The sequence below is a fragment of the Capsicum annuum genome, chromosome 12 (genome assembly GCF_002878395.1).
Source record: "Capsicum annuum cultivar UCD-10X-F1 chromosome 12, UCD10Xv1.1, whole genome shotgun sequence".
Taxonomy (NCBI): Eukaryota; Viridiplantae; Streptophyta; class Magnoliopsida; order Solanales; family Solanaceae; genus Capsicum; species Capsicum annuum.
This window is the reverse complement of record NC_061122.1, coordinates 110,620,806-110,634,624: the sequence shown is the minus strand read 5'-3', so window position 1 is coordinate 110,634,624 and position 13,819 is coordinate 110,620,806. Positions and strand designations below refer to the sequence as shown.

Below are 13,819 nucleotides of genomic sequence, written 5' to 3'. Positions count from 1 at the left end.
AAAAGTTCCCACCAACGGTGGATATTAGTTATAATTTTAAAAAATTACCAACATTCATTTATATTGGAGTAGACAGAGTATGGTGTCATTTGATATGTAGACTAAATTATTGTGGGATTATACTGTCAGGACTAATTTATACTATATGGAGGTGGTATAAAATAATTCCATGTTGGGTGGGATAAGATGAAATATACCAAGATAAAAAAAATACCAATAATTCATTTATATTGGAGTAGAGGGATGTTTTAACTTATTCACCAATTGTAGGACATGACATTAACTCACCAAGTAGTGAAACTTCCTGTAGGGTAATTCTCCCTCTTTCAAATTTTGTCTCTCTTTCGATATTATTCTTCTCTCCAAGTATTTTCTCTTGCTTAACTACAAAGGATACCAACTAACTTTGGGTTGAAATTATCACACTAACAACATGTTGCAAAAAAGAAAGAGTAAATAAGTTATGGTTGATTATAACGATTTCGAAAAGGAGATTTTAGAGAAGAAATTTAAAAAATAAGGAGGCTTATGTTACTGCTCAGTGGCGGACCCACTTTGGTTCAAGTGGGTTCATATGAACCCACTTGGTTGAAAAATTAAATCGTGTATATGTGTATATATAATCAGTCTTTATAAGTATAATAGTATATATTTAATTTTGAACCCATTATAATCAGTCTTTATAAGCATTAGTAAAGCAGCAGCCTTAGAGGAAAAAAATAAAGCAGAAGCCACGAGCCAATCCAGTGGAAGCGAGTTCAATTCTTGATACCCGCGTCGCGAATTCGAACCCCAATAGCAGCAACCTTTTTTAAAAACTTTTAAGCATCAGTAAAGCTGCAACCTTAGTGAAAAAAATAAAGCAGCAACCACATTTTTTTTGATAAAAAAAAGTTCACTTTTCAACTTTTTTCCTAAAAACATGCTAATTCTCCAATCCTTAATTCCCCTTATTCCTCATTCCCTACAATATAAAGAAAAAAAAAAAAGCTAAAGCCTCCAAGAAAGAAAAAATAAACAATCTCACAACAATTAAGAAATTTATCAAGTTTATCGAGTTTGTTCTTTGCTCTTTATTCTCTACTTTAATCTTTTATAGATATAAAATTATTGTAGTTATTTTTTATTTCCTTAACTTAAAAAAATTCTTTCTACTTAAAATTGAAGAAAATCACAATTTATTTTATTTTTAATTTTAGTTACTTTTTTACAATTTTTTAAAATTCAAATACGTACAATAACTCTTACTTTTCTAATGAGACGTTTAATTCGGCAATACAGATTCTAAATTCAATGAAGAGATATTCCGCTCTGGTATCATCAAAATTGGGACAATCAAGTTCATCCACCCAAAATACTCATCGCGTGGAAGAGAACTTGAATCAATTAGAAGAAAATCATCATTCTGCTAAAAAACAAAAGCAAGGAGTAAACTTGAATTCTTTACCGGCAAATCCAAAATAAAGAAAATCTATTTGGGAATATCATCCAAATGATCATGATGAGATTAGGTGAGCATATATTCAAAGAGGTCCTTATCAACCTCGAGTTTGCGAGTTTCCTCAAAGAGATATTTTTGGATTAAAATATCGTTTTAATCATAAATAGTATAAAATATATCATGATTGGTTGGAGTATAGTGAAATTGAAGATGCCGCTTATTGTTTATGTTGTTATTTATTTCAAGATGAAAGCATTCATCAAGGTAGAGGTGAAGCATTTTCAAGTATAGAATTCAGAAGTTGGCACAAAAAGAAAAGATTAGATACGCATGTTAGAGGATCGAACAGTGATCACAATCAGGCAAAGAAAAAGTATGAAGATCTAATGCGACAAGAACAATTAAATCAAACCGCATTTGTGAAGCCATCCAATCAAACCAAACTTGAATACAAAATTCATTTACAAGCTTCTATTGATGTGGTGAGACTTCTTTTGAATCAAGGATTGGCATTCCGTGGACATCGTGAAGATGCATCATCATTGAATAAGGGTAAATTTATTGAAATTCTTTTATGGTATGTAAGTCAGTGTGATAGAATTAGAAATCTTATGTTGAAAAAGGATCCAAAAATAATCAATTGACTTCTCATAAAATTCAAAAGGATATTGTCACTGCATGTAAACTTGAAACAATTAAAGCTATTATAGAGGATCTAAATGGTGATTATTTCACATTGCTAGTAGATGAATCCTGTGGTGTGTCACATAAGGAGCAAATAACAATTGTTTTGCGATATGTTGATGGTGGGAGATCTATTGTGGAACGATTTCAAGGGATTGTCTATGTTCATAATACCAGTGCGTTATGTTTAAATGAAGCAGTCGTTAACTATCTTACTCATTTGAGTTTATCTTGTATACGAGGGCAATGCTATGATGGAGCAAGGAATATGCAATGGCATCTAAGTGGCCTTAAAGCTTTGATTTAGCAAGAAAGTAGATCAGCTTATGCAATTCATTGTTTTGCTCATCAACTTCAGTAGACTCTTGTTAGTGTATCTAAAAAATGTCTTCAAGTTGGAGAACTTGTATTATTGATTTCCAATGTATTAAATCTAGTAGGAGGTTCTTTTAAATGAATGGATGAACTTCGACAAGCTCAAGAAGAAAAATTTCAAGAAGCGCTAGATATGGGCGAGATTGAAACTTGTAAGGGCTTGAATCAAGAATTTGGTCTTGCTAGAGTTGGTAATACTCGTTGGGATTTACACTATAAATCGTTTAAGAACTTTATTAGTATGTTTGGTTGTATTACTGATGTCCTTGATACTATTATTGTTGGTTCTGAATCTGTTGAAGAAAAAGCTAGGGCAACAGGATATCTCAGAACTTATCAAATGTTTGAGGTTGTTTTCATATTTCACTTAATGAGAGATATTTTAGCAATCACAAATGAGCTTATTGAATCCTTACAGAAGAAAGAACAAGATATTGCAAATATTGTTCTACTTGTTAAAGTGGTGAAAAATGATTGCAAGATTTACGGGATGAAGGATAGGATCCACTTATCAAAAATGTGTCTGCATTTTGTGTCAGGTATGATATTTCGATACCCAATTTTAATGAGTTCTATGTTAATTTTGGAAGATCTCGACGGAGAGTTGCTGATTATACTATCTCACATCACTATCGCATGGAAGTATTTTTTAAAATTATTGATTGGTAACTTCAAGAACTCAATGATCGTTTTAATGAGGTGAGAACAGATTTGCTTATTGGGGTTGCTTGCTTGAATCCTGTTGACTCGTTTTCTAATTTTGACATAAACAAAATATTGAGAATGACTGAATTATATCCTGATGACTTTGGTAAAAATATAATAGTTACTCTCAAGAATCAGCTAGAGACTTATATTTTTGATGTTCGTGATGTTGATGAAAGGTTTTCTAATCTAAAAGACTTATATTGTTGATGTTCGTGATGTTGATGAAAGGTTTTCTAATCTAAAAGGACAAGTGACCTTTTCGAGAAGCTAGTTAAGACAAAAATAAACTTTAATTATCCTCTTGTGTTTCGTCTTGTAAAGTTTGCATTGCTCCTGCCGGTTACCACTGCTACAGTTGAAAGAGCCTTTTCGGCAATGAAGTTGATCAAGAGTGAATTGAGAAATCGAATGGATGATGGTTTTATGAGTAGTTGTATGGTTCTTTATGTAGGAAAAAAATATTTAATACTGTTTCTGATGAAAGTATTATGAATAGGTTTCAAGAAATGAAAACTCGTAGAATAGTATTGTAATACTATGTTTTAGTTAATTAAACTTTGTTTTGTTTCATTTGTTACGTATTTATTTTTTATATAGTGAATCCACTTGGTGAAAAGTCTGGGTCCACCACTGACTACGACTAAACAGGGAAAGAGCATGAAAGCTGATGGTGGCTTCACTATAAGGACTTATTTATCTCCCCACTCTTTTTTACTTCACATGCTAGGGCCCTAAGCTCTAGCATTGGCTCGTTTGGTACAAGGGATAACTAATCCCAAAATTAATTTTAGGATGAGCTTATCTCATGTTTGATTGGGATAAAATGCATGGAATAACTCATCCCACGATTAGTTATCCCGATATTTTAGAGTTATTTTTATCCCACCTTAAGGGCGGAATAACTAATCCAGGATAACTTATTTCCAACCAAACCACCCTTTATTGTAGTTTTATGTATTTCCTGCTTTGTACTTTATTACTTACCTTGTATCTGTTATGTCATCAATAAAAATTCTCATAAAGACTGAAGCCCAATTCTACTCCACCATTTACCAATTTGCATTTGGACCACACTCCATCAATTTTCACTTCCATATTGTACTATTTCATCAAAACAAAGAACAAGTTATATAGAAGTGACTGAAAGATGTGAATGAAATCAAATATTCGAGTCAGCATAATATTTAGTTAGTGTCCTACATAGAAAGCAAACTCATAACAGAATTATATGTATTAGTTTCCTTCCCTAACTATTAGTAAATCGTGCAAATATTGTACAACACAGCATCATGCCACAGTACTAGGGAACCAATGAATGACCTCATTTGATTGCTCTATATACTGGGACAAAAAGAATTTTACAAATGAGTTACAAATAGAGCAGAGAAGAAAAAACTGTAAGTGGCCTAACCCCTAATGTCTGTAAAGTGTATATCAAAGGGAAACCAATCCCAAAAAAAATTGGTAAAAGAAATCAACCTTTGCACAGTTATACTTTCTTTTTATGTAGTCTCCCTTTCAACTGTCGAATTTTCGCATCTACTCTGGCTGTGAACCCAATCTTGGTCTTTTGCCTTGCTTTAGATCCCTCTCTCTTCCACATATGACGATCTTTCTCGTCTTTCCTATAATATTTGATTTCTTGAATGATGTGATGATCCATCGGACTAAGTGATCTTTGATATGCTATGTGCGCAAAGTATGGCAGAATGCACATCAAAGTTACTAAAAGAGTGGTACACCAATAGATTGGAGCAGGAGCTAGAGCTTCCTCCAGTATTCGGAAGGCGTACTTAGAATAGATTGGTGCAATCCTGCCGTATATCAAGAGAACTATGTACCAAGTAGCAATGCTTCCCCAAATAAGAATATGTTGTATCCATGTGAAATGGCTCATCGTAAGCGCAATCTGGCAGTTGACAGCCCATATGACACAGGTAAACATTGTAGTACCCAGAGCAGTCAAGTCAGCAGTCTGGCCTCCAGATTGGAAGGCTTGATCGTAAAAGATGATAATGTTGAGGAAGAAAATAATGAGGGACGTGTAGATACCATTGCCAAGCCACCCGAGTATTCTATACCAGTCAAAGAACAAGTTTTTGGTCCCTTGTTGGTACAGTGCTGGAAACTGCAGAATAATTTAGCAGACATGACATAACACCTTTAGTCCACAACTCTTTTTGGAGAAACAAGGATGGGAGACGACTGTGTAAGTCAATTTTATAGAAACTAAAATAAGAAGATATTAGTCAGAGGGCTCACCTTTAAGCAAACATCAGAAGGCACATCCTGCTCGAATACTCCAAGTGCAATTACAGGTAATGACGTAAGAATGACGTTGAACAGCATCATATATGAATCATCATAGACAGACTGCCCCGAAAAGCCAGCAAATGCCTCAAAGTAAAAGAGTGTAAGGCCAAAACAGATGTTTTTGTAGAAGAAATAACATATCTGAATCCACAAATTACAGTGCAAGTCAGAAAAACGTTTGAGCAGGATCATTATATTTGAATCTGCTTAAGGGCATTTGATGTTATCAGCCACCTATAGTTCACCATTTATCTATAAAATGAAACAGATAGACCATTACCATCTGAGCTATTCGTTTGTAGCACCAATGCCCATGTACCACAAGAAGTCTCTCCAGGTACCGGAATTGAGCGATAGAAAAGTCACTTGCCATCACAGCCTGCAGCAAGAAGCTGACTATTATATGAAATCCCAATTACAGTATCAAAGAGGAACTGGAACAAGATACGTTTGCCAAGAGGGACTTTAGCATGTTCTATTTCCTAGATAAGCATAGTTGATGTTACATGATATGTATCATATATTATGTAACTTGCAAGGTTTGAAAAAGTGGGTCTGGAACTATGCACAGAAATCTAGATTTCTAGTATATTTGTTCAAGTATCAGTTTTAACCTCTAAATAGCAATGATGTACTTAGGCCAATAAATCTCTAGAATAGGCAAGATTCTCCAACCAATTGCTATATTTTTAGTAGATATCCTCAGTTTATGATATCTTAGGTGATAGCATAGGATCAATGGATAAATTTGCGGTAGAAATGTGAAAAAAATATCTCATAAAATGCACTCAAACACCAAATTTTTGTCCCCCTTTCCATCCCAGTGGTAGTATTTAGTAAATCTTTTGCCCTCTTCAAACTATAAGTTCAAGCAAGTTATACATGTTTCAATCAATATGTATATGAAAACATATAAATCAAGCTAAGGAAAATATCAAGAAAATAAATTGTACTAAGGGGTTAAATCTGGTTATCTTATGACATGACTTACGATCTTTCCGATCTTTTACTTCTGTCATTCTGTTTACTCCGTATGAAGTTAGGTTGCACCACTGACTTCATTTTTCTAACAAGTGTAATTTTTACTCTTGAAAAAGAAAGAAAAATGCATTATTCTCTTAAGCATTATGCTGAAAAGCTTTATATTATTAGGGCCCAAATGCCACCTAGATGCACCACCGACCTGCATTCCTTCTGCACCACTGATACCAACACCGATGTCCGCTTCTTGAATCATCCCAACATCATTTGCACCATCACCAATTCCTAAGGTGATCTTTCCAGTTCCCACCTTTACTAACCTAGTAACCTGATCCAAATCAATAATAAATAAATATTTTATGACCACTTTCCTGGCTAAATAATTGGAGAAGAACTGCAAAAGCCAGTCCGGCTTATCTTACCAAGGCCTTCTGCTTAGGAGATACACGACAGCAGATGACAGAAGAACAATTAACTGCTAAACTCAAAAATTGATGCTTCATATCATTCTCCAAAGCATAAGCTAGAGTTTTCCCATCAATAATCAAGGCAAATGCAGCATGAGGATCCTTTTCACATTCAATCATTTGAGAACCATTTGTGATTTGCTTCAACACGTTCTCCTTCATAGCCTAACCAGTTAAAAAAAACAATGGACACTCCATCAATTACAATAAATTTCCTAAAGAATTAGTATGCTTGTTTTAGAATTGCCTACCTGTTTAGATTCTTGGGCCACTGAGTCTGGATTCATTGTCGTTATGCATATTTGTTTCATTCCTTGTCGAAGCAAACTACAGGCATAGCTGCAAGGAAACAGGAGTTGTACTTTAGCAGTGAAAAACTAATAGCTAAATAAGTATGAGAAACAGAAGGCATTTCTCTATTTAGGAGACAGACCCAATATTGATGGCTGTTTCCATCTTATCACCTGTCAGTACCCAGATCTTGAGACCAGCTTGCGCCAGTTTGTCTATGCACTGAGGAACCTGGTGAAAGGATAAAGGCTGAATTAGTCAGAAACGGCCACAATGTGCAAGAAATTATGTTTTGAACTTTTCCAAATCCATACAAGTTACATACTCCCTTCTGTAGTTTATCCTCCACAGCAGTTGCACCAACAAGGATCAAGTCCCGTTCCATAGTATCAGATACTTTTTCAAGCATGGCATCTCTATCACCGCCAATGGTAGATTTTGCTTTCGTAAACTCTTCATTCCAGGCTGAATACTCTGCCTCGTCAAGCTTTTTGTAGGCAAGCACAAGTGTACGCAACCCTGCTTCCCCATATTCATTTAAATGCTTTGTCATAGCTTCCTCAAACTTCCGTCCATTCTTTGATAGTCTATCATAGATGATGCTGCATAATTCCAAAAAAGATTGAAATTATATATTAAAAACATGTCATAGACCAGTTTTGTAGAACTTAAGAAATAGCCAAGGAGAGAGATATTCATAACTTATACTAATTGTAGCAAAATTCCACCCCCATGAAAATGCGTGGAAGAAAGAGAAAAGGTCAGGAACAAGAAATTTAAAGGCAAAACACTTCACACTGCACAAGGGAGATATAAGAGGAACAGGTAATAGAGCAATCAAACAATAAACATATTGTTATTTACAGACAATTTAACAGTGTATTTCATAGCATAATTGTCCTTTAGATCACCTACTTTAAGGGATGAAGGAGCAGATGCATAGTTCATAGAATAAAAAAGGACATAGAAGGAAAAACCTGTCTGCTCCTTTACACAAGAGAAGAAGCTGGCCACTCGCATCCCGAACTATAACAGACATTCTCTTGCGCTTGCTGGTGAACTCTAATAGATTGAGAACTTTGAACTCCCTAAATGAACAGTAACACGTAAACTTAGAAAATAGCACCATACTACAAGCAGTAAGCAATTGTCGAGAGCAAGTTAAGGGGTATTTGAGACTCTCACCGTTCAATTGGCTCTTGAAAAGAAGGATATCTCTCCCGTACAAAAATGCTTGATTGAGTTCTTGTACAAAACTCGAAGCCAAATTCCCTTGCTGCAACAAGAAATGCTCCTTCATCTGGTGACTCTGCTTCATATTGGAAGTTTCCAGTCTCCTCGTTTAGCTCAGGAATAGCAGAATGACAAACTGAAAGTATCCTAAAAAATAACAAGATGACATCTGCATTTGGCTCTTTCAGCCAATTTCCATTCATAAGGCGATCATCTTCAAAGCTGAAACCCTTAATTGCAGGTTTAAAATCGTCTTGAGAAGTGATGACAGACTCTAATTCAATTTCTGATCCATGAAAATCATTCTCATTTTCAGGTCTCGGCATTTCAAGATCATGCCCACCAAGGTCCTCAGCCATCTGCTTTGCAGCTGCAAGTTCTACATCACTAGCACGCATTCCATATGCAGTACCAGCAATCGAACATTTTAAGAAATCCATTTGGTTGCATGTCAAAGTACCAGTTTTGTCTGAGAGGATGGTATCAATCTGCCCCAACTCCTCATTTAAGTTTGATGTTCGTGCCTGAGCAGGAGTTCCGGACTCATCATCGTACATACTGATATCCTGGTTTATGAACAATGCCTGTAGGACCTTCACAACTTCAATGGAGACATAGAGAGATATAGGAATTAGATATCCATATAATATAAGTGCAGTGACCAGATGCAAAATGCTTGACTTCTCAGGCTTATTTGGATCAACCACATTATTCACTTTGTTCATAGGTTGCAAATACCACCAGTTTGGCAATTCGAGTTTTGCATCTACGGCAAAACCAATTGAACTAGCAAATGAGATAAAAAGTAGGACAATGAAAAGAAGGTAAATGATCTTGTCCATCTGCAGTTCAATCCTACTCCTTTTAGAAGGAGAATTTGTAGAATTCTGCATAACTTTGCTATCATGACCAGTAAATATAGCAACTCCATAGACATAAGCTGTATTCCTAAGCTTTGAATCCCTAAGGAGAATCTGACTAGGATCGAGAGGATAAACCTGACGATCATATTCAAGATTTCCCACGAAAGTGTAAAGGTTAGGATTAGGATCTTCACATTTTATGGTTGCACTGAATTGCTTGAAAGCCTCATCATCCTCCAAAGGTAGAGTAACTTCCAAAGCACGTTTTACCTTCAAGTTTGTTTCTCCATCCAAATTCATAGTTTCCACATAACAGATTCCATCTTCATAACTAGAAGACAAAAGAAGTAAATCAGCCGGGAAAAACTTATCCTTTTCCACTTTAATTATGTCCCCAACCTGAATCTTCATCCATGACTTAGAACCAAACACACCATCTTCCTTGTGGACACCAACTTTCCTATGATTGACTTTCATATCTTGTACAAACCTCCGCGAGTCTTCTAAAGCTTCCTTCGCCATACTCAATCCAACCACAAAGACCAAAGGAGCTATCATACTGAAACCTGAGAATGGTGAAAGGTTTGTCGTAGCTGACACAATTGCAGCCATGAGAAAATACAAGTTAGCAACACGCCTAAACTGCTCGAATAACGCCTTTGGCAAGAATGTGATGATATTATACTTTGTTGTGGATATGTAATTGCTGCAATACTTGAGAGGTTTCTTTTCATGGATTTCAGGCTCATTACAATGTACTTCTCGTGAATATCCAGGGCCTAATTGATGAGGGCCATCTTCCCTGGTACGGGACCGATAACAAGCAAATGTATGCAAACTGCTCCTTCGTATTTTCGCCCTTATCCTGCCTCGCGCCATTCTTTATTTCCCTCTCAAGCAATGCCTTAATCAATTGCATCACCACATTACAACTTTGCAAAAACAAAAAATAATCAGCTATTGCTTGAATTCAACAAGACAGTTGGAGGCCATCCTGTTTTCATTTGAAGTGGAATGCCCCAAAGGAATTAGGCCATGCCTGCTGTAACACAAAGGGTGATACATTAACCTCAAATGTACAAACATTTTTTCATCTAATTGATAACATCACGATCCAAGTTTCTTGAAAAAAAAAAAAAAGTCTTGAAAAAATTCGGGTAAAGGCTCCTACATATCTCATAATGATTTAATTTTTACTCGAACTTTCTCTTCTTCTCCATCATTCAAGATATTATATGACTTACTCCCTCCATCTCATTCAATGTCCACATTTCCTTTTTTTCCCATCCAAAAAAACAGAATGTCACCTTTTCTATAAAAAGAACCTTTCCTTATTTGATAACTATTTAATGACATTTTTCCTTTCCACTTATCAAGAAAAGTCAATAAAAAAATAAATATTAAAAAAGGTTGTAATATATAGACAAATCTAATGAGTTAAAACTTAAATTAACGTAAAAAAAGGAAAAATTTTATAACGTAACAATTCAACAGAATCTAAGAAATGATCAAATCAAAAAATCATTTCTATTTTGATTCTATAAACATTCAAGTTCTCATTTTTGAATAAAAACTTTCTTTGAAGGGAAATCAAGAAAAGACTTCAGCTAAAATACAGCTAATTTTGCCAGCATTTTGAATATAACAAACATAAAAATCAGAAAACAAAATACATAATAATTCTTCAAGAAGAAAATTCATTTACAGGAAAAAAAAAAAGCAAAGAAGAAAAAGGGGCAGCATATTTTCACGAAAACAAAGAAGAAAAGGCCAGAAAGGCATCTCCTAAAAGAAGCTATTCACTCAATATGTATTCTCTCCATGTTGAGGTTAAGAAAACAAGAAAAAGGAGGGGGGGGGGGGGGGGAGGGTACCTGCGAAGGTGAAGAAATAACTGCAAAAAAGAAAGACCCTGAGGAAGAGAGAGAGAAGAATGCAGGGAGCTTTCTTGAATTTGCAGGGATCAGAAATGAGAGAGGAAGAGAGAGAGAGATGGGAGAATTAGGGGGGAGGGGGGGGGGCGGGGGAGGGGGAGGAGAGAAAGAGTTTCTCTCTGTGTCTCAGTGTCCGAAGAAATACCAGTATTTTAGGAGACCCCTCTCTTTCTCTTTTCCGTTTTTGGGGAGTGTTGCAGCACGTAGGAGCGGACATAAAATTTGTATCGAAATTTTTTTTAAAAAAAAACGAAAAACTGAATATGCCCCCCTAGCAGCAGGTGATGCAACATAAAATTTGAACAAACTGCATGTTCTTCATCTTTTCCCTCGTTTGGAATGCACAGATTCTTTCGCCAAACTTCACGAACTTCTATCATTTACAACAACGATCTCCAGATATTCACACCTTCTTTTTCGTACGCGCTTAAATTGTAATACTCTGCCCCTGCATGTATGCGGCATTATTGGAATGAATATATGATATCTTTATAAAAGAAAAAGAGTAATACATAATTACCTCGATTAAGTTGGTCGAAATTTTTAAAAAGATATCTAAACTTTGAATTCGACCTATTACTCCATGATTCTTACTTAATTCGTTGCAAACACACCATTTTGACCCCCTGTGTGTATACACGCGCCACAGGCGCGTGAAAGGACTCGAATTTGACTTTTTTAACCAATTAAAAGCTCTCACGTGTAAAATAATTGATATATAATTTATATTTTAAAAAAAAAATAATATTTATTTATTTTATAAAATTATCCCTACCCCCTCTCCCCCAAACCATCAACTCTTTCTTCTTCAACTCAATTCACCATTAAAACTTTCATTGAAGCTTTTTTTTTAAGTCATTCATTAAAGCTCTACTTTACAATTAAATCATATCATTTAACTACCCACCATTTCTTATTCAACACAATGTCTTCTTCAACACCATTAAAACTCTTCAACACAATGTCACCATTAAAACTCCTCCATTTAAGTTTTTTTTTTTTTAAATCATATCATTAAAGCTCTATTTTCAGTTAAATCATATCACTTAACTATCTTTAAAACTCAATTCGATCATAAAACTTTCAATTCAATCATAAAATTATTTTTTGAAGTGATTTGAACCAACAAAAAATGGGAATGCATGCTGACGGAGTTGGGAGGGGGTTGGGGGGGGGTTAGGGGCGAGATGTTGATGGGGGTGGGGGTGCTGAATGGGGTGGGGTTGAGGGAAGCTGCTGACACGGGGAGGGGGAGGTGCTGGATGGGGTGGGGGGAAAAAGGGGTGGGGTGGGGTGTTAAATTAAATAAAAAGAAAAATTTTATTAAAAAAATATGAAATCAAACGTAGTTGACATGTGGCAGCACCTGATTGGCGCGTGTCTTCACTCACTTTGTTGTGACTGAGATTCAATAAAAAATGGTGTGTTAGCAACGAAATAAAGAAGAATTGTGGGGTAATAGGTCGATGTTAAAGTTTAGGCGTCTTTTTGAAAATCTCGGCCAACATTAGGGAGTAATTATGTATTTACTCAAAGAAAAATAAAGGCCAAATACATATACAATTTTTTTCGTAATAGCATCTCAATTATGTCATGTACTTATTGAACGTTTTTATTATTTATAAATTATTTCAATTAAGTACAATTATTGACATGACGCTGACATGACATGACAAGTGTAATACACTCTCCACCAGGAGAGTGAGAAAACATAATTTACTGAAATTTCTTTTTTTCTTTATAATTTTTTTCCTCATCAGTTGAGTAAAATTCCCAACATTGAAATTGAATATTTGTGAAAAATTCAACATAAAAAATTGATGTTGGTTATTGAAAATTGATAACGGGATGTGTAAAAATAGAGAAAAATGATTATTTTCCGGTGAAGTGAATGGTGGTTTGAAGTTGGTCCCGTCGGCAGCTCATCGAAAAATGGGTAGAGGCCATTGCAAGAGTTTTGGGGGTGGTTTAGTGGTGTTGGAGGGTGGCTATTATGGGTTTATAGTTTTTCCTGCAAAATTTTCGTTGAAAAAATTAGATATCACATTGCAATTTGGACATCAATACTATAATTTTTGATGTCATCATGGAGCTTAATTCCTCAAAGGCAAGAAACCTTTTTCTTTCTCTAATGGTTGTTGGGTGTTGTTTTGGTGAAAAATGGAGGAGTGAAGGTGAATTTTAATGATGGAAGATTAGAGGAAAAAAAAGGCAAAAAAGTGAAATTTTTATTTAAAAAAAATTGTTATTGTTGCTTGTTGTATATTAGTATGTGTTGTATTGTCACTCCTTTTCTTCCTTTAATGGTTGTTGAGTGTTGTTTTGGTGGAAAAATAACGGATTGAAAGTGAGGTTTAATGGTGGAAGAGTAGAGGAAGAAAAAGGTAAAAAAATGAAATTATTTTTATTTTTTTAAAAAATTATTTTGATTTTTTTTTCTTTGATGACATGTAATTTTACCATTCGTTAAAATTTTCATGTCATGACAAGTGAATTTCACGCGCCAGATTTGATCTGAAATTGTACGAT

General features: G+C 35.1%; 3 protein-coding genes across 6 annotated transcripts; 2 read left to right on the top strand and 1 right to left on the bottom strand.

Annotated features, from left to right (window-relative positions):
* Window positions 1-1,827: 1,827 nt before the first annotated feature.
* Window positions 1,828-2,432, top strand: LOC124889652. The gene is made up of 2 exons (XM_047401625.1): window positions 1,828-1,993; window positions 2,152-2,432. Exons 1-2 carry the CDS (start codon window positions 1,828-1,830, stop codon window positions 2,430-2,432), a joined length of 447 nt encoding a protein of 148 aa, XP_047257581.1.
* Window positions 2,433-2,582: 150 nt separating this feature from the next.
* On the top strand, window positions 2,583-3,587 carry LOC107849093. Its single transcript, XM_016693753.2, has 3 exons — window positions 2,583-3,039; window positions 3,177-3,384; window positions 3,530-3,587. Exons 1-3 carry the CDS (start codon window positions 2,583-2,585, stop codon window positions 3,585-3,587), a joined length of 723 nt encoding a protein of 240 aa, XP_016549239.2.
* Window positions 3,588-4,424: 837 nt separating this feature from the next.
* LOC107851337 (probable phospholipid-transporting ATPase 7) lies at window positions 4,425-11,730 on the bottom strand. 4 transcript variants are annotated; one of them, XM_016696310.2, is made up of 11 exons: window positions 11,436-11,730; window positions 8,446-10,398; window positions 8,238-8,348; window positions 7,586-7,862; window positions 7,403-7,491; window positions 7,221-7,308; window positions 6,925-7,134; window positions 6,705-6,830; window positions 5,802-5,900; window positions 5,471-5,662; window positions 4,425-5,336 (listed from the first exon to the last, which is right to left on the bottom strand). In XM_016696310.2, exons 2-11 carry the CDS (start codon window positions 10,233-10,235, stop codon window positions 4,698-4,700), a joined length of 3,621 nt encoding a protein of 1,206 aa, XP_016551796.1. In that variant the 5' UTR covers window positions 10,236-10,398; window positions 11,436-11,730; the 3' UTR covers window positions 4,425-4,697. The 4 variants fall into 4 exon arrangements, with proteins under 4 accessions (XP_016551796.1, XP_047256334.1, XP_047256335.1 ...); XM_047400378.1 differs by lacking the exon at window positions 11,436-11,730 and adding an exon at window positions 11,231-11,411; XM_047400379.1 differs by lacking the exon at window positions 11,436-11,730 and adding an exon at window positions 11,231-11,405 and having other exon boundaries at window positions 8,446-10,395.
* Between the last annotated feature and the right edge of the window lie 2,089 nt (window positions 11,731-13,819).